Source organism: Paroedura picta, chromosome 6 (genome assembly GCF_049243985.1).
Source record: "Paroedura picta isolate Pp20150507F chromosome 6, Ppicta_v3.0, whole genome shotgun sequence".
Classification (NCBI taxonomy): Eukaryota; Metazoa; Chordata; class Lepidosauria; order Squamata; family Gekkonidae; genus Paroedura; species Paroedura picta.
The window spans coordinates 34229135-34248424 of NC_135374.1; the positions used below are offsets into that span (position 1 = coordinate 34229135).

At 40.9% G+C, this 19290-nt stretch overlaps 1 protein-coding gene across 2 annotated transcripts; it reads left to right on the forward strand.

The window, feature by feature from the left end:
* Positions 1-1110: 1110 nt before the first annotated feature.
* On the forward strand, positions 1111-12314 carry PCNP (PEST proteolytic signal containing nuclear protein). 2 transcript variants are annotated; one of them, XM_077342126.1, is made up of 6 exons: positions 1147-1268; positions 6382-6436; positions 6512-6680; positions 7497-7571; positions 11050-11105; positions 11938-12314. In XM_077342126.1, the coding sequence occupies exons 1-6, from the start codon at positions 1214-1216 to the stop codon at positions 12062-12064; spliced, it is 537 nt and encodes a 178-aa protein (XP_077198241.1). In that variant the 5' UTR covers positions 1147-1213; the 3' UTR covers positions 12065-12314. The 2 variants fall into 2 exon arrangements, with proteins under 2 accessions (XP_077198242.1, XP_077198241.1); XM_077342127.1 differs by lacking the exon at positions 6382-6436 and having other exon boundaries at positions 1111-1268; positions 6460-6680.
* Positions 12315-19290: the final 6976 nt, after the last annotated feature.

The following is a 19290-nucleotide window of genomic DNA, read 5'->3' on the forward strand; positions in this document are numbered from 1 at the left end:
GTAAGCTTTTTAAAAGGAAATTATAAAAATCTCAGATTTGGGGGCTTTACAAAAATATTCTGAATCTCGTATAAAATAGGATATTAACTGGTCATAAACATCTTGGTTTTCTCTAGTGTCTGAATATAATCATCATTTGGTTACACATGTAGGATCCTTTACCAAGTGCCAGTTTAAATACAAACTGTTATTGGCTGTTTCTGCTCAGTTGTAAGAACCTACCAGGGCTGATGACAGAACTGCCAGCCCTGAAGTGTCTCGCCACAGAGCTTACCATTAGAGCAGGTTTTCTCCAGGTTTTTATTAAACCCTGGTGGGTGCACGCGTGCATGTGTGTTTTGATGGCCTGGAAGGGTTTCCTGAATAGGTGGGAGTGAATTAATTTTAATATATGTTTAAAATTTGTTTAAAAATTTATTGAGTGATATGACTATATAGTCATATTGACTCTATATATAGTCATATTGCCCCCCTCCAAAATGGTCAGTTATGGGCCTGGAGAGGGGTGGGAAGGAAAGAGTTCCTGAGTGGGCATGTATACCACACTGCTTACTGACTTGGACTCAAAAAGCTCATACCATGTAATATCTAGCCATCCATTTGACATTTATCCAGTTATCACAAGCAAAGGGAGTTTCATATGATCTTATCAAGAAGAGGCCTTGGAGGAATGGCAGGACAAAGATAATCCGATAAATGGAAATATTCCTGAAGGAAACGTCCCCATTTTTAAGAACCGGCTTCATCATCAATGCAAGCCTATGCACAATTCATCCCGACGTCATTATCGCCCCCCTGTAGCCCGTAGAGCTGAGTGCTAGTCAAGCGGAGCGTTGTATTAATAATGCCTTAAAGGGGAGATGATGTTTTGAGTTCAGCGGCACTGCCCTCGAACCTCGCGGTCTGTATTTCCGTGGGAGATAGCTGCGCCCTCACTTTGTCTAATTCAAAATGACGGGCCCTCGACAGAGCCCCAATGGACTGTCAAACATCTCAAATGGCCGCTCTACGATTCTTATTTGCGGCAACCGGAAATGACGGTCTCCCGGAAGCAAGGAGACTCGGGCAGCGCAGGTTATAGACGTCAAAGAGACGACGGGAACATGGACCTCCTGCCCCCGCCCCTGTGTTCACTGGGAGGGTTAGGCCGAGAGCACTGAGCAACGCTACGGCGCATGCTCGAAACTCACCAGCGAGGAGGCGGCGGGGGAAAATGGCGGACGGCAAAGAAGACGACGTGAAGCCGAAGCGACCGCGACTTGACGGAGGTGAACACACTGCGTTGCTTTGCCTCCCGCCCACCCCTTCCCTGCATGAGGGCTCGAGGGACGCGCGGGGAGGAGATTAGACCCCGTTTAGGGGGGTGGTGGGTCGGTCAGTGGCGCAGGCAGGGCTTGGGAGGAGCGGGAGCGGCACCAGGCGTCCCGCTCAGCCCCCCAGGGCCTTGGGGCGGGTGGGCTTCCTGTAGTTGGCGTGGCGCCCCAGCGAAAAGAGAACTGCCGCCTGGGGTCTCTGGCCGGAGAGTGCCGCAGCTTTCTCCTGGCTCGCCATAGCTGATGTCGGCTGAGCTGGGTGGAGGGGCAAAAAGGAATAGCCTACGTGTGTTGAAATGTTTCCTTTCTTTCGCCCGGGGGGAGTTTGAGGCAGTAAAATAACTAGCCTTTGCCCCAGACTGCCTGGCTTAAAAGGCCCACGTATAACGCTGTGTGCCATGGCGGGGTTGCAAATGTTGAGACGCTGCAGTACAAATACGTCAGGGTGATGAAACACAAATAAATGATTCCAGACCGTTCATGAGACAATTTATGCCATTAACATTTAATCCTTTCGACCATGAACAAATTTTCTGTCCCTTGTCAGGCGACCTGCTGAGCTAAAGATGCTAAGAATAAAGTTTGAGTCCAGTGGTACCTTTAAGACCAACCGAGTTTTTCAGATGCTAAGATTACCATACGTGAATGATACTGAGCCATATTAAGAGGGTAGTATATAAGTTTAATAAATAATAGTAAAATAGTAATGATTGACTATATGCTCTTGCAAGTTTAGTATAACAGTGACTTTTAATCCTCTGGAGTGTTGCTTTGGTCAACTCCAAGGGGAAATCTGCCTGAAGAACAAATTTACTGTGAAGGGAACTAGAGGCTCACTGGCTTAGAGTTCACTTGTGCATCATGTGCCTCCAATAGGAAGAATGTTCTCTCCAACTGGTTCTCAGTTGTCAGTAAATTAAATAGTTATCTTACATTACTGTAGAAGCAGTGGTGAAGTACAGAGGTGTTTGGGGATAAAGGACAACTAGAAAAATAAGATAGGTAGGCCTTCTAAAATTAATGTGTGTTGTTATATTGTTCCTTTAAAACAGGGGTAGTCAAACTGCGGCCCTCCAGATGTCCATGGACTACAATTCCATTGTAGTCCATGGACATCTGGAGGGCCGCAGTTTGACTACCCCTGCTTTAAAACATACACAAAGCAAACATGGAGTTTCTCCAGGAGTTTTAGTCTTCTCCAAATAAAACTGCTAATGTACTTACTTTTATGATGCAAAAGGGTACATTTTTAGCATATGTTTTAGAATTTTAGCCTATACTCTAGTCTAGAATTATTCTGTTAGAGACCTGCTCTCTTAGTTGATGATCCATGGTTTTCTCAAAATAGGTTGGCATGACATTTCTAAAAGATAGGGGGGAAAGCATAGAAAGATGAAGACAAAAGAGGGAAAATCCAGTTGTATTGGTGGTGTACATGGGACCATAGAAAGCACAGGTTTTAAAACTCAGGTACTCAGGGATTCTAATGCATTTTAAAAGGGAGGAAATAGTGATTAAAAAATGTAACCCAATATAATATGAGGAAGTCCCAGGAAAAAAAGGAGAGAGAGAAAACACAACTGCAGTTGCCTTTGCAGGATTTTGGAAGTAAACATCAGTACTTCCCCCACACCTAATTTTAGTTAGGACTTGTTACAAACCAGAACAAATAATTTTAAATATTCTTTTTAATGTTCAAATATTTTATATTTGCTGTCTTGGAGTCTGATCAGGTGGAATGATTGCATAAAAATGTTTCAAATAAAATTAAAAGGAGAATTTTTTTAGTCAGAGGTTCTAAGAAACTGGTACCCTTGGAGCATTTTTAGATGCCAGCAGCAACTAGACAACTTTGTGCTTTTTTTTTTTTACTTGCTGAAATGCCCTGATTATACCTCATAAAGCTCTCAGTGGTTTTGGCACAAAATAGTTACAGATAATCTTATCCCTTATTTCCCTTTATGATCTGTGGTGGATGCTGAAAATTACCCTCTTTCTGTGTGTCATCTTACTTAGTAAAAAGAGATGCCTTATTGGTGATTGTTTCCCCCAGCTCCATCTTATGGTAGACTCTCCAAATTTCAGGCCAGAGCAGCTTTTAGAAGTTTTCTGAGATTTACGTGTTCTTTGGATTTCAGGTCAAAATTAGATTTTTTCTTTTACACTGATGTTAGTCACTCTGATCCATAATAAATAATACATTTACATAAATAATAAATAAGTCCTATAATCTGGTTATAATAATGCAACATGAGAGTAAGAACACTGGCATACTAAATTGTTTAGTAGTGTGTTTTTATACTTCCATGTAGTGGGAATGGGCCTATCAATCAGATAGGTAATTTAAAGAACTATTTAGATTTAGTACTTAGTTTTAGTTTTCTATTGACAAAGGTGAGCACTGTCATTTGATTGGTTTTACTAAGTGAAAACTGCCACTGTTTGCTTACTTCTAATTTCTTAATAGTGTCATGTTAGCAAGGCTGCGTAGTACTTGGCCCCTAGTTCTGGCAGTAGATAGACAAACCAGCAGTTCAGCAAAGCTTTGTGAAACTGTGACATATGTTCAGAGATTTGTAGGTCTCATGAGGCGGGACTTTCCTAGTTCTCCATGCAGCCCCTGAATCTTCTGAAATTTTGTTCATGGGGTCCCTGGACCCTCAGGCATTACATTGAAAGGGAGACAAATCAATGGAAATTGCTTTCTCCAAAAGACCTAAGTCTTTGCAGTGGAATGGCTGAATACATGTTGGAGGCGGTGCAACTAGCTTAGTTGTAATATCTGTTGATTAGATCATTTATCGTTTTAACTAAGTTAAAACTTTAAACTGACCTATTTGAAATATTTGACTAGGCAATTGGCTGGTCTTATCAGGAGCTTTTCTGCTTGGATTTTTATTTTATCAGTTCTGTCCCTATACTGCCTCTGTTTATCCCTTAATTTCTTCATGCATTTTTGTGTGCTTTTTTTGTTTTTCTTTTTTTTCCTGGCTCTTTTGAGACAACCTTTACCCTGATGTTTTTCTGAAAGCTGCTTTTGAGTCATGTTTTTCTTTGTTCATGATGGTTTTCTTTGTCCCATGCACCTCCACCCAATTTTTCATTGGTTGAAGTGTCATCATTGTTAAAACACTCCCTCTCCCCCAAATTGATGCCAGTGCTTATTGACTTTAGTTCAATTAATAAAACTTTCCCATTAATCTATTTGGTTGAAATAGGCAGAATAAGAGTATCAGAATTGGACATTATAAAGTCAAACTGTATGATCCAAGCATTAAGAGATCTTAAATTTGTTATGAGTTGCCAGGATTCTAGATAGCAAAGGTCACTTGCAAGTTCATTTTTGCTTTTAATAATTCTTCCATTAACAAACAGTTATCTAAACTAAATAGAACCCTCTCACTATGAAACACCACATTATGAATAATAATTATGAAACTGAGTGGCTCCTGCATTGTCTTGTTTCTCCCTTCCTCACACAAACATATATGAACTTCAAAACGGACATGTAAAAATTGAGATGGTACAGAGGAGAGTGATGAGGAAGCCCCTGGGGAACAAGCCCTATGAGGAAAGGCTGAGGGACTTGGGAATGTTCAGCCTGGAGAAGAGGACGTTGAGAGGGGACATGATTGCTGTCTTTTAAGTATTTGAAAGGTTGAGGGATCATTCAGATGAGGGAAGATTCCTGTTGGCAGCAAAAGAGAAGACCCACAGTAATGGGCTTAAACTATGTGTAGAACAATATTGGCTAGATATTAAGGGGGAAATTCACAGTCAAAGTAGTTCAGCAGTTGAATTGACTGCCTAAGGTGGTGGTGAGCTGCCCCTCATTGACAGTTTTCAAGCAGCGGCTAGACAGATACCCTGGATGGTTTAGGCTGATCCTGCACCGAGCAGGGGTTTGGACTAGATGGCCTGTATGTCCCCTACCAACTCTGTGATTCTATGATTCTAACATAGAACATAACTTCTGTAGTGTTCTTTTCCAAAATTTTGTGTCTACGTTTCATCTCTGAGCACACAAAAGGGCTGCTGTACAAATGCCAATATATTATCTTAAAGACAGCTTGTTGTCTCTTATGCTAAGCTTCTGAAATATCTGTTTCAGAAGGCTACCTGCATTAGTTAAGAGTACTGCAGTTTCTTCAAAGCTAACATTGGGGGTTGTCAACTCCTGGGCTGCGGCCCGGTACCGGGCCATGGAAGCCTCAGCACCGGGACACTGGCGGCCACGCCTGCCTCCACAGGGTGTCTGTTGTGGGGAGAGGAATGGGAAGGCAACTGTAAGCCGCTTTGAGCCTCCTTTGGGTAGGGGAAAGCGGCATATAAGAACCAACTCTTCTTCTTCTCTTCCCCCGCTGCAGCGAGAAGCTCACCGGGCCGCTAACGAAGTGGTCGCCAAAGCAGCCGCTTCGCTCACAGCCCGGCGAGCTTCTTGCTGCGGGGAGGGAAGAGGCAGGTGCGGCAGCAGGCGCAAACACACATGCGCGGAGCTGCCGCACATGCATGTTTGCGCCCCCAGCAGGCACAAACACACATGCGCAGCAGCTTCATGCATGCACGTTTGTGCAGAGCAGCTGCTTGTGTGCATTTGCACCCCACTGGTGGGCGCCTGCGCAGCAGCGTCGCACAAATGCACATGCCGTTTGCGCAGCCGCTTTCTCCCTCCACCCCCGCAGGCAGTCCCCAGCCTTAGAAAGGTTGGGGGCCACTGGTCTAGATGACCCTAATACAGATACCAACTTAAGCTGCTGATTTTTAACAGAGGATTTTACAGTCTGGGATAGCCCAGTGTTGACACAAATAGGAATTGTTCAGAGGTAGATTGTGTAGTTAATTAGCTTTGTCTGAATTTGAATGGTCTTTGCACTCACTGTAGATGTGTCATAAAGCTCCAGGATGCTTAATTTCAGTACTTCTTTGTGCAACTGAAAAATTATGTTCTGCATTAGCTAACATGATTGGAGCTTCTTTCACTATATGTCTATATTCTTACAGTGTGCTCTGTATAAACAGTTGTGGAGGCGCTGACACTGTAAGTGCAAAAGTCTCCTCTTCATAACAGTGCTTTATGAGGTTGCTGCTCCCATCAGTCCACTCAGTAAAAATAGCTCATCTTGGTAAGTTGTTTCGACTTCACCAGGACCTGAAGAAGAGGCAGAAAAACCTGTGAAAACTAAGACTGTTTCTTCCAGTAATGGAGGGGAAAGTTCGAGTCGCAGCGTGGAGAAACGGGCAGCTGATGAAGAAACTGAAGACTTCACCACAAAGCCTGCTCCTGCCAAAATGTCCAAGTTTGGGTTTGCCATAGGCACACAGATTGCAAAGAAACCTCCTGCAATATCCATCAAACTGGGAGCAAATGTAAGTTGTCTGTAGACTCTCTTGCAAATAATCAGTTTGTATCTTTTTGCTAAAGGGGAATTAGTTAAGGTGTCTTATTTAAATTTTAATTCTCCATAAATATTTATAGGAATTATGTTAGTAGGCATAAAATTTGCTTAATTACTGAGAAATTGATTCCCACACATGCACACACAAATAGTCTTTTGTGTTTGCTTAAGTGATTATAAAATAGCATAATAAATATTGGCTTGGATACTACCCAAATGTCCATGAATATACGAAAGGAGGGCAGTCCCCCGTCCCAAAGATCTCCAATTCTCCTAAGCTATCCTGAGGGGTTCCCTGTCCCCAGGATCAGCATTTTGTGGTATGTTTTGTGCCATTGAAGTGGGAAGAATTTAAGAGAATTATCCCTTCACTTTTAACTCACAGACGCCTAGGCAGGATCTGAGCCAGTACAATAAGACTATAATCCTATTCTGCTTTTGTCAAGGAGACACAAAGTATTTATTCTTAATACTTATGGTGCAACCAAATGTGCAACAATTTATTGGCCAGAATCCAAAGAGGCCCTGTAGTTAGGCATTGGCTTTGGAAGTTGGACACGCAATATTAAAAAATTACTTCCCCAGGCTTCAGAGTCTTTAGGCCCAGGGAACTAACTGATATTATGGTGGCTTTGATCTAGACGGTTATTTACCAAGGTGCTAAATCTACCAGGTTTATATTTTATAAATCTAAAATTCTGTAATATGATATTAGGAGCAATATGCTTTAAGTTTATGTGTTTAGATCCTTGTTGCTCAAATAATTGTAGCCTTTGTTGTTTTTTAGAAACCTAAAGAGCCTACTCCAACTCTTGCTCCAAAAACACTTTCTGTAGCAGCAATCTTCAATGAAGATGAAGATGTAAGTAAATATATCATCATTGAACAGCGGGGGGGGGGGAATCTTTTTTCTTTCCTGGCTAGAATTTTCTGAGAAGTGGGAGTTCCACAAACATACTGTTGATAAGTTGTTGCTCAACATTTGCCCACAATTCTCCTGAAACATCAGATGTGTAAGTGTCCTTGTGAAGTCAAAATTATTCTAATCCATTGCTTTAGGATGCTTTAGGCTGATCCTGCGTTGAGCAAGGTATTGGTCCCTTCCAATTCTGTGATTCTATGATTAATGCTGGAATTAGTATTCCCTATGCCTAGTTTATTATAAGACTACAGAGTAGGGATACTCACAGTCTTATTAGAGCTGTTTTCACAAAGCAGTTTTTTTCAACGCTCTCTCAATTTTGCTTACCTCACAGGGTGTCTGTTGTGGGAAGGCAATTGTAAGCCACTTGAGACTCCTTCAGGTAGTGATATCAGCATTCCTGGAGGAAACTTCAGCCCTTGACCCATTTCAGTCGGGTTTCCGTCCTGGCCATGGGGTAGAAAAAGTGCTAGTCACCCTGACCTCTGCCGCCAGTTGGATCGAGGCGAGTCAGCATTGCTCATTATATTAGATCTGTCAGCAGCGTTTGACACAGTCAGTCAGGAGCTCTTAGCTCACCACCTCGCCAGTGCCAGGATACAGGGGACAGCCCTCAAATGGCTGATCTCCTTCCTCAGGGGTCATGGACAGAGGGTAGCAATAGGAGAGAGAGTATCTAACCAGCATCAGCTCACATGTGGAGTTCCACAGGGAGCAGTCCACTCTTACTTTATTTGACTTGTTTATGCGCCCTTTTGCTCAGCTGGTGCAGAGGTTTGTGCTGGAATGTGCAGATGACACACAGCTCTTCCTCCTTAAGAATCATCTGAAGCTCAAACCTTCAAAGACAGAGGTCCTGTGGCTGAGTAGGAAGGGACCAAACAAGGAAGTGTACTTGCCCAGCCTGGATGGATTGTGACTAGCATTAGCCTGCTCCGCCAGAAACTTGGGTATGATCCTCAGTGCCTCCCTCTCCATGGAGGTGCAGGTCACAAGAGTAGCGCGGCAGGCTTTCTACCACCTACACCAAGCTACTAGCGCTCTACTTGGCCTCAGAACACCTAACCACAGTGATCCATGTGATGGTCACCTCTAGACTGAACTTCTGCAACTCACTGTACACAGATCCTTGATCTGGAAACTGCAATAGGTTCAGAATGCCATGGCCAGGATCCTCACTAATACATGGAGATCCCACATCTGGCCAGTACTGCAACAGCTCCGCTGGCTCCCAATTGAATTCCGGATTAGGTTTAAGGTTCTGGTAATTACCTTCAAGGCCATACACGGTCTGGGCTCAGTGTACCTGAGAGCTGATAAAGCTGTTGTGACCGAGCAGTCATATCAGGGATCTCTCAGTCTGACCTACCTCACAAGGTGCCTGTTTTGGGGAGAGGAAAGGGAAAGCAATTGTAAGCCACTTTGAGACTCCTTCGGGTACAGAAAAGCCGCATATAAGAACCAACTCCTTCTCTTCTTCTTCCTCTTCTTCTTCCTCCCACTGTTGAAACTGTTGGTGATATGTTATGTTATATCTATGATGTACCATGTAAACTGCCCAGAGCTGTAAAGAATGGGCGGTATAAAAATCCAAATAGATAAATAAATAATATCCCCCCCCAAGATGTTCCATGTAAACCACCCTGAGCCATAAATTATTATTGGTGTAGGTGCTCTGAATCAGTTCAAGTTCATGCCAGATTTTGGCTTGTGAATGGGTTTGTGCCCAATCCTTTTTCTTAATGACCTGTCATGATTTTTAAAATATTTTCAGTCTTCTTCTGTAAATATATGAATATTCTTAGTAAAATGCCAGAGTTGCCCATTTGATCTATGTTCATGTGTGAAAGCTGTAGAATTTTTTTGGCAGGGAGAATATAATGGTGGCAGTATCAGTGACAGTTTTGTGTTTGAGGAGCATGGGCCAACCACATTCATTACCAGGGTTAAATCAAAACACCTGCTTATCTACTGATGTGAGCCTACTGTGCTTCCCAAAATATTGCTTTGGCTAGGGGCGTGTTAGGGGATCTCAGGAACAGCATGGGGTCTGTATGGAGAGAAGGGAACTGACCACATTTGCCCCTACTTCTGTGAATGGTTAGTCTTCCGTTAACAAAAGAAACCATTGGATCCAACCAGCACAAAGTTAACATTCAAATATAATGTGCTTTCTTAGGAACATAGAATAGTTGGCTCAGTTCAAGTAATGTGGTTGTAGGACGCCTGTCTTTTTGTCAAGATTTTCAGGGAAATTTTATGCTGGCCTTCTAAAATGGTGTGGCTAGTAGCGTTTTGAAGGATAAATAATACCTTTGGAGGATAAATAATACCTAATAATACCTGGAGGATACCTTCATTTAATTCATACAATAGTGGCAACTCAGAAATTAATTTGATAGCAAAATTAATGCGACTTTTCTGTGTGCCTTGTTGTAATCTAGAAGTGAGAGGGGAACCCATGTGATCTCATTTCCTACAACATTCCTTCCAAAAATAGATTTCCAGTATTTATTGGATATTGCAGCAGTTTGGAATTCTGCCTCAAACATAGTATGATACCTGATGAGCACAAACTAGATTTTAAACTGCCTGTCGAGGAGTATATTGATCAGGATGGGCAAAATGAAGGTTGGATACTGCCTTGTTCTTCTTGAGTGCCCATGTGTCTTTGGATCCAGATGTTTGAGAAATCACTGCAGCTTGCAAGTGATTGCTGCTAGGCTCTGTACAAGTATTAGTTTTTAGCCCTACACTTGAAACTACACTATTGAAATATTTAATACAAATTCAAAACTGTTAATGGCATATAAAATGTAGCTGTGCTACATTTATAATAATAATAATAATAATCACATAATAATCACATAATAATAATCACATAATAATGTGATTAATAATGGGTAATAATAATCACATAATAATCACATAAATAAACTAAGAATAAAACAGATAATAGATAAAAGATAACTAAGAACCAATTATACATGCCTCCATAATATGCTTAATAGTAATAATAACATCAACAATAAATTCCAGTGGTTTAGAATTATTTCTTGCAAATCCGGTTTTCATTTAAGTGTAAATTGGATAAGGAGTATAGTACATTCTGTAATTAGGTTGTTGAGCAATGGATCTCCTGTTTTATAGGCAACTGTCATTTAAAAAAATATGTTATACCTCTTGCCTTTTTCCCAAGGGGCTTAGGACAGTACCCATTGCTCTCTCCTCCATTCACAACAATCCTATGAAATTGGTCAGAACGAAAGGAACTGGTTTGATTCACACAGTGAGCATCATAGAGAATTGTGGATGGAAATCTGGAGCTTACAAGTCCTAGCTTGTATCTAACCTATGTACCACACTCCTGACTGAACAGAAATGGAATTTGTGACTTTCTTGCATTCTTTTTTTCTAGAGTGAGCCTGAAGAGATGCCTCCAGAAGCAAAAATGCGAATGAAGAACATTGGAAGGTAGAATAGCTCTAAATAAAATTAGGAGAAAAATGTTAAACATGCGGGTGGTTTTGGAGTAGATAGCCGGTGAAAAAATAGGCAGTTTTTTTGTTTTGGATTTGTCAAATAATAAAAGTTGGAATAGGGTTTTGTACCTAAAGTCAAAATAGTTTCAATGTCAGAAAGTTGTTTGGCATCTTACTATTGGGACAGAGGAGTCCATTTTTTGCTTTCAGGTTCTTTTTTAATACAATATATTCAAAACTAATCAAATACATCACATTTTTGAAAGCTAATTTTGATATGACTGTTCATTTTGGAGAGAGACTATATTTTGTAGGGTTTAAACTTAGCTGTCTCTTCTCTTTTGTGAGCTGTAGTATTTTTGATGGCTTCCTGTAACAACATCCCATACTGTTTTCAGAGGCAGCTTTCTAAGGGGCTGCTGTAGGAATAAGAGGTGGGAAAGATTTGCTTATGATTCAGTGGGTCTCACCTGTTCTTTGAAATAACTTGTGTAGAATGTGTGGGTTTAATATTACCTTTTCCTGAAACATTTCCTAATGAAGCTTCTTGTAGTGTGTTTGTTAAATACCTTGTCCAATTCAGTGTTGTTGTTTTTGTATTGCATTGCACTGCACTCATGCACTTTTTCATTATATTCTCTGGGCTGCAACATGGAAATATTAGGAATCAGACAATGAAACATGCTATATGTAATGAACTTCTAAAGATATATTTTAGTGGTTGTAGGTGACATATGAGCAGCCTTTGTAATGTGTACTCAAGCCTGTACACCATGAATGGGAAACTAATAAATTACCCAATTGCTTTTGTTCTTTTACTATAGAGATACTCCAACTTCAGCAGGACCAAATTCTTTCAACAAAGGCAAGCATGGATTTTCTGACAACCAGAAGCTATGGGAACGGAACATGAAAAGTCACCTTGGAAATGTCCGTGAACAAGACGAATAAGTTGTGTATTGAAATTTGGGTGTTGGGGAAATGGGAGGGTGTTACATAAAGGAACAATTTCCTTTTTTTTAGAGCGGTATAAGGCTATTTTGGGTACCACTTTTAAAGTTTCTAGTGGTGCACAAAAAACTGAGTTTAAAAGTAGAGGTAATTTATGTTTTGTATACAGATTTCAAAGCATTTGCTAATTTTGTAGCTCCATGCAATTAATTTCACAAGGTTATGGAAAATAAAGACATTGGAAGTGGTACCTTTTTAAGAATTTTCTTTTACACCAATTCTTACATGAAGACAGGTAAAAGGTAACTGTCTCTTGAACCAGTTTAAGTTAAATGCTCCTGCACTGAGATTTCCAGTTCCTCCTCTATAATGAGTGACATGCTTGTTTCCCCCAGGCTACCTACAGGGGGAAACACCATGCTGAAGACCAAGTCTTGCCATGCTGTTTTTCGTTCTAGACTGCATACAAACCTAAAAACTAGGCTATAGCAATAGTCATTTAGTTAAGAGTCCTGCAAACTTGGACTTCTGGCTGTGGTAGCTTAGCTCTATAATCTCGTTTTGAAATTTGTGTAATCTCACTGTGGCCTGTTTCACTCTTAGAAATGGGTCTTGCGTGTGTATAATGAAGATTCACAACAAAGGCTAATCAGTATTTTTGATGTCCTCTTAATCATGAGTCTTGACCAGTGCTTGTTAATGTTTCTTTGTCAGATAAAGACAAATTAATGCAGTGATTATCAAGATAAAAAGACATTACCAAAAGTATGACTTTGTAGTTTATCATGTTATCTTAGATTGGTTTTAGTATTTTCAGCAGTCCTTTAAGGGAAATAGAAGCTACATATTTAAGTAAATGAGTAACCAGTTGAGGTGCTGATTTAGCGATGTGTGGTCACGGTTTTATGACATAAATAAAATTCTACTTTAGACTCTAAATGAATTTTATTAAGACACCATCACACTGAAAGACAACCTTTTACACCAGGGGTAGTCAACCTGTGGTCCTCCAGATGTTCATGGACTACAATTCTCATGAGCCCCTGCCAACAAACGCTGGCAGGGGTTCATGGGAATTGTAGTCCATGAACATCTGGAGGACCACAGGTTGACTACCCCTGTTTTACACCACTTTAATTTAATCTTAACAATTACTATTTCGTATTTAACTATTTCTGGTTGATTACATCTAGTTTGGCAGGATCAGTGGTAGGGCATCTTTTTATTTCTTTATTAGTTTTATGAAAGAACTTGTACTATTATTTCCATCTTAGTTCTGATCCTGCCTACAAACTTACTACATTTAATACTACGTTGTTTAAGCAGAATTGAGTTATTTTAGATAGCATCAGCAGTCTCTGACAGACCTAGTAGAAACAAGCACTTAAAGAATTACCTAGTAGCATGTGGTGGTAAAATTGGGTCTTGCTAGACTGGATATCACACATTTATTCTGGTTTACCTGCCATCTTTTTAGTCAACCCATTGTGTACAAATGAAGGGTAGGTGGTGGAACAAAACTTCATCCAAGTTTTGTCTTTTTTTTTTTTTTGGCATTTTAGAAAAACTTTGATCTTTTCTGTATAAGTTCTAAACTTTTTTTAAAAATTCTTGTATTTGTATGTGAATTTTTTTGTCTGAAGTTTAAAAAAAACACCCTGTAACATAATTTCTTTAAAGGCTTTGTTACAAACATTAGAAATGTAAAAGTTATTTCTTTTATAATTGAAGTTGTTCAAATACTTGTGCAAGTTGAAGACTTCAAAAAATATGTTGGTCGTGTCGGCTCTTTCTCATTGAAGCCAGTGGCCCAAAGCCATGGGGTTGGATCCTATAGTGGTTTGCTGCAAGCGTAAGGTTGTATTCCATGGAGGAGGAACATATGATTTCATGAATTCTCTCCTCTGTATCACTATTGCTTTTGTAGGAATCATTTGAATCCCAGAGTCATTTTTCTGAGTATAACGTAGTACACTGTGAGGGGAGGGGAAAAGTTATGGAGGCAGACATAACTAATCTCCACTTGGGCCTGAAAAATGGGCCTGAAAAATGAATTAGTGCCTTTAAAAAATGTTTGGATGATCAGGGGCTAGGGGATTCTCAGCAATAGGCACCTGCTTCCCATTTGCTTGGTATCTCTACTGTTAAACAATTTGTAAATAGTTCTGAACACACTGAACATTGAAACAGTAGTACTCAAGTCCATAACGTGCTTCATAATAAACTCATCAGGGAACGAAGAAGGCTTGAATTTCTTTCATTTCAAATAAGTTGAAAGGTGTGACAACTTTATTTGTGACACTATATATTCTTTGAGTGAACTACTTAAACTATTGGGGAAGCATAGAATTATGTTAAGACAATATTCCATGTCAAAGTAACATCATAGCTTTGTGCTGTAAATCTGATAATCACCAAAATCTCGTTTCTGAAGAATGTGTAAGGTAGCCTAGAATCTAGTTGAATTATCTAGGCCCTAGATGAAACCAGTTGCAAGTAGATAATTCAACTATGCCTGTAGTCAAAGTATTTTTCTGATGACAGTTCCTATGTTGTGCTTATTGACACCCAGTTGCAAGGTGTGTTTAACAGCAGAGGTACCAAGCATTCAAACTTTAAATTATTTTTCTTAAAAAGGTTTTCCCATTTACCTTTGTTACAGGTGGCTGTAATTCGGGCCGGCTGTAATGGAAAATGTACCAACATCAGGTGAACTTTGCAATGACCAAAATCTGATCTCTTTTACCAATAAAACTCTTTCAAACACTGTTCTGTGGAACATTCTGAATGAGATCAGTAATTGCAAACTTCTCTGAAAGACATCAATTACATACCTCCTGCAACCATAGGATAGGGTGCATTTTAGGTTTCATCTCTGTTCTTTCATGTAGTAGGCAGCAATGAGCCCCAATAGGCCTCCCTTCCCCAAAACTAATCAGTGTATAGCATGCTTGAGATTCCTGAGCTGTCCCAGATTAGCCAATGTAAAATGAATACTCCTCAAAACTACTAGGGTAGAAGAACTTTTAAAATGTTTGTAGCAAACAGATTAAGACGTTTTCATTTCTATAAAATACTTCAGATTTTCAATATCTGAAGTCATTTTTGGAACTGATATTTTTACACTTAGTCTACTACTTGGACAATATATCCCATACTTTGACGATCCTGTTGGGAAGAGAAAATCCTCTACTTTAAAATACTTTTTCCATCAAGAAAGTACTGATAGAATCTATAGTATAACAGGAATTTAGAAGTTGCTTTATATTTGTTGTACTGTTCTTGCAAATGGGATTACAAGAGCAACATTTCCTACAAGAAGTTGTGCTTTTAAGTTGCAAGCAGTTTACAAGAGCCAGCTTGCCAGGTTTGGTTCCCTGCTCTTCCACATGCAGCCAGCTGGGTGATGGGCTTGTCACAGCCCTGATAAGTGCCGCCCCACCTACCTCATAGAGTGCCTGTTGTTGGGAGAGGAAGGGAAGGCAATTTTAAGTTGCTGTGAGGCTCCTGGTAGAGAACAATATGGTATAAAAACCAGCTCTTCTTTTGTATTGCTGTTACTTTCTTGCTTTTCTGAAAACTAGGTATATACACTCACTCTACCTATATATTTGATAGTGAAATCTGGATCCCCTCTGTGAATATGAATCTTTGGATTGAGGCCACACTGATTTTCCTATAAACTGGAGGAACGCCACAGATTGCAGGAAAATCTGAATTTTTAATAGGGGGGGTATAAATTCCTCCAAAATACCAGGGTTGCCAATAGGCCTGCATGACAGTGGTTGTGGTAGCCATGACAATAGGGGGAACTGCAGTGGGCTGGTGGCAAATCTGGGAGCAAGGGTGGAGTGGGGGTGTGGGAGAAATGCCAGCAGGCCCAGGAGCAAAGCTGGTAGTGCACTCCAGGCTCATGCCTGGTGAAAGTGATTGTTGGGAGCCATAGCAGCTCTGGAGATTGCAGTGGTAAAGGGAGGCTGAAGGCTAAGAGGTAAATTGAAAGGGATTCTCCCCCCCCCCTTGATGGTATGGAGATCACTACGTATAACAGTCAAACTGGCTAAATCTGAGATAGTTAAATCTAGAGAGCAAAGCTATAAATACACAAGATAGTAATTTCTACAAACCTAAAATTCTCCCCATGTTTAAAGAAAAACCTGAAATCTAAAAAAAATACACAGGAGTGGGTAAATAGGCCCCTTATTGGACAACCATAGTAGTATAGGCTTGGTTTCCTTCAGTAAAAGATAAGAGACCGTTTTAGACCGTTTTATGTATTGTTCCTTGTTCTTATGTAAACTGCCCTGAGCCTCTGGGGAAAGCGGTATATAAATATAATAATAATAAAAGATGGGGACAGAGTCGCTTGCAGGCCTGTTTTGGCAACAACTGTTGGGTGATGATACCACCAAACTTGGATCAGTTGCCAAGGTCTGGTGGTATTTTGCTATTCAATAGTAGCCACCCTGTGAAAGCCAGAGGCTGTAGTAGTTCCAGCTTCAGAGTAGGGTCTGAAAACCCCAGGTTCAGATAGCCAGTTTGCTATGGAAGGGTCAATCACTAGTTTTCAGGCTAGCTATCTCAGAGGGTGGTTGTGAGAACACAGTTTAAGGGAATGGCCTCTACTCTAGAGAAAGGCAGGGAGTACATGCATGATAAATATAGCTGAGTATGGGAGACAGACAAAACATAGATTGGTGAATGAGCAGAGGAGAACATGAGGGCAGGGAAAGGGGAGAGAATGTGGGGGTTGCCAGGAAGATGAAAGGGGAATAATGTGGGTTGGGAGTTGCAAAGGAAAGCGATGACCCCCTACCCTGCAAGTTCTTGAGGATTCTGTACCTGGCCCAGCAGCTGGTATTTAACGAGGGCCATAGTTTTCTTAGAGGCTGTGGTGGGCAGAGGGACAAATAAAGGAAAGTTGGCTATGAGATTAGGAACAGAATAAAGCTATGGGGGCTTTCAGAGAAGGAAAAATGAAATGCCTCTCCACAAGTCCTTGCAGGTTCCTTGCAGGATTGTAGGTGCTACCCCCTGACAAATTTAAAAATGTCTATGTGAACGTAGTGTGCTTGCTTTTGGACAAAGACAGCAGCAGTGGCAATATCCAAGAGCTGCTCCGGGCCTGGAGCAGCTTCCAAACACTGCAGCTGCTGTGCATAGATTGCAGAGGCCAGGTGGTACATCAGACTAATAATGGATGAGCATTAATTGATGCAGCCCAAACCAGAGCCTTGTAACCAAATATTCAATGAGCTGAACTTTCATAACCACTTTCATGGGCCACCTCGTGTGGAATATTTATTTACATTATTTATAGTCTGCCTTTCTCAGAGGGATTCTCAGAGATTACACCTAGCAAATTAGTATAATCCACCAAAAGGGGCATTTGAAAAAGAGTGCATTGGGATTTTAGAAGTCTGGAACCACTAAAAAGAACTGAAGCATAGCATAAGTCTCACCTGACATATTAAGCAGTACAGAAATTACTAAGTAGAATCCTTCTTACAATAAGCTAAATACAGCGGTATTGACCACAATTCTTAATAGTTTATTCAAGCAAGTTTGTAAAACCAAGTGAACGAGGGGATACCTTATTGATAGCTTCAAGGAGCTTCATGTTCCACATTTCCACTGAGGCCTCAATAGAACAAAATCTGTAATTCAGTAGGATACATTAGCCTCTCTGGGCAGACTATTTTAACTAGGCCCCCTTTTATGCAATGTATTGGAGCCACATTCGCTTTGACTGTAAGTATGCATGGTTCTTGAGGAACCTCCAAACCTGAAACCAACTCCCCCCACCCTCAAAGGTTCAGTGCAAAAGATTAAGTTCAGTGTATGAACCCTTTCTTGTATTGGACCAGTCACACGTTTGGAAAGATGCAAAGCAGAAAAAGCAGCTGTAAAATCCTATCCCAGTCCCAATGAGGTATCACTGGCATGAATGTTCAAGTCCCCCAGAACGATCAGTCAGACTAGAAACACATCTTGCAGTACCTCTGACAACTCACAGAGGGTGTCCACAGCGGGACTTGGTGGCTGGTAGACAAGAATGCCTAATTAATTTAAGCCAATGCCAGTGATAGTTTGCACTGGAAGTGCACTGGAGGATAATAGCCACACCTCTTCCCTGGCCAGCTGTGCTGGGTTGGTGGAGGACCATATAACCTGAGGTGCTAGTTGGGGCAGACATACTATACTACACAGTTTGGTGTAGTGGTTAGGAGTGCAGACTTCTAATCTGGCATGTCGGGTTTGATTCTGCACTCCCCCACATGCAGCTAGCTGGGTGACCTTGGGCTCATCAGGGCACTGATAAAACTGTTCTGACCGAGCAAGAATATCAGGGCTCTCTCAGCCTCACCCACCTCACAGGGTGTCTGTTGTGAGGAGGCGAAAGGGAAGGTGACTGTAAGCCGCTTTGAGCCCCCTTCGGGTAGAGAAAAGCGGCATATAAGAACCAACTGTTCTTCTTCATTTGTTATGTAAGACATATGCATAGAGGTGTACAGTTTCTTGCTTTACTGGTCTGATATTTCACAATATTAGTATAGATATGGGAGAAATAGATTTGATTGTAGCTGGTGCTACTGTGTCTATAACCTTAGTAATATTTGAAGATTTACAAATGTTACCAAGCTGTTAAAACAGTTACAAGAACATTAAAAGACACCCTTAATGGCACATTGAAGAGACAAAAGAAGTACTGGGAAAGGATTTTTAAAGCAAAAGCTGCTTAGAGAAAGCAACTTTTCTGTACTTAAGCACATCAGGGACATATTCAAATTTTATATTTAAAAAGAGGTTCTTTCCACTTTAGTTTTTGAGATTCTTTAGTTTTGCGGTTAAAATCCTGAACACACAGTTCCATTACAAAAGAGATCTTCCCTCAGTACAGAAATTTTAAAACAGCTCAGAAAGAACTCACACATTTATCAAAATCACGATGAAAAGACCTCTACTCTACTCATGCCAACCAGCAACGACACAGCGTTGCTCTCGTGTTGTCACTGACGCAGTCTCTGACAGTATTTGAACAGCAGAGATGTCCTTGTACCCATCACATAGGCTGCTGCAGGCTTGTGCAATAAGCACAGGGAATGGAAAATGGAGGCAGAGGATTCCTAGAACAAGCTATAAGCAAGATGTACACTCACTAATTGGCCCATTCTCTGACTCTTGTGGGCAAGAGTTGACACAAAAGGAACTGCCAGCTAGTACAG